The sequence below is a fragment of the Saccostrea echinata genome, unplaced genomic scaffold, assembly GCF_033153115.1.
Source record: "Saccostrea echinata isolate AGI-Se365-2 ecotype Australia unplaced genomic scaffold, CSIRO_AGI_Sech_v1 ptg000075l, whole genome shotgun sequence".
Taxonomy (NCBI): Eukaryota; Metazoa; Mollusca; class Bivalvia; order Ostreida; family Ostreidae; genus Saccostrea; species Saccostrea echinata.
In genome coordinates, this window is record NW_026889824.1 from 1,204,282 (window position 1) to 1,205,693 (window position 1,412).

At 33.9% G+C, this 1,412-nt stretch overlaps 1 protein-coding gene across 1 annotated transcript; it reads left to right on the forward strand.

Moving 5' to 3' along the window:
- Nucleotides 1-242: 242 nt before the first annotated feature.
- On the forward strand, nucleotides 243-976 carry LOC133176468 (transmembrane protein 35B-like). Its single transcript, XM_061311585.1, has 2 exons — nucleotides 243-356; nucleotides 622-976. Exons 1-2 carry the CDS (start codon nucleotides 243-245, stop codon nucleotides 964-966), a joined length of 459 nt encoding a protein of 152 aa, XP_061167569.1. The 3' UTR covers nucleotides 967-976.
- The last annotated feature ends 436 nt before the right edge of the window (nucleotides 977-1,412 follow it).

Consider the following 1,412-nt stretch of genomic DNA (forward strand, 5'->3'; position numbering starts at 1 on the left):
CACCAGTCGTCATAGGGTACACACATAAGGTAAGGAATGAAAACTGTTTTACAATGCATGTATGTATAGACGTTTGATTGTATAAAATATTTGATAATTAATTCAGCAGAAAATCCGTAATATATCTATAATTTAGTTATATTAATACACATATGCTGTTAATAGTTACTGTAATTAAAATACTTCTAATGTGAAAATATCAATGAAATAATTATATAGACTTGTAATAATGTTTTAACAGAATGGGGTTCATCAGTAATCTAGACATCGCCCTAACTTGGATCCTCCCATGCTTATGCATTGTGGACGGTTGTATCAAGGTCTTTCCATTTAACACAGAGCTTTATGGAGAAATTGTAAGTTTGAGTATACTTGTAATTAAGTAAATGAATGACTTTGCCTAGCACTTCAACTGTGAACTCCGAATAGTAAGCCAACGCAGCAGACACTGCGAAACACCATAACCAACACAAAAATTAAAATTTTAAGGCGACAAAAGCTTATCCATGTCCTTTAAACTTTACCAACATCCTGAAAGTATTGAAATTGGTCATTTCCTTTGAACTTATTGTGTACTTCAGGAAACCTATGCAGTGTTGACACTGAATCTTTTTTTTTCAGGCACGAGAATTTCAGGATTTCTCCAAGGTTTGCCCTTTGACCTTGATCGGATACACACCTAACCCGGACAATTACAGGATATTTGTCGGGGTGTACGAAGTTTCCTGCAGTCTGGCTGTACTCTTCTCCAGTGAAATAAAAACTGTAGCCACTGGGATTCTGGCTCTTATTTCCGGTGGTGCTATTTTTACCCACATTGCACTTGGGGATACTACTTCCGCCATACCACCTGCTGTGACGGGAATGTTGTTCTTGTTTTTGTATATCAGGGCTTATATGGCATCTATGGAGTCGACACCAAAACAGTCCAAATACAAAGTACCAAAGAAACTCAAAACCAAATGAATAATTTGTTTTACCTTAGTGATTAAAGTGAAATGTTTTGGATTGATGTGGTATTTTTTTTTTAATTATTTGTTAATTGATTGTTATCATTTAAACTTTGTTCGCACATGAAAAAAAATGCTTATTCAAGACGTTTTTCACTGTTGATACAAATAACTAAAGAAATGATGTAACCTATTGATTTGGTAAAATACCTTATTAACTACAGTATATAACTACATGTATAAAGGAGACACGTGAAAATTTATATTAATCCCTAATCCAAATGTCTAAAAAGAGAGAAAATTTGCAATTAATGATCCCATTACATGTATTTTAAAATTTTGCAATTTTTTCTTTAAAATTTTTATTTTTAAAAAGTAACCTTTCATTCGACCGATTCACACACACACACACACACACCCTCACACACACACACACACCCTCACACACACACACACACACAC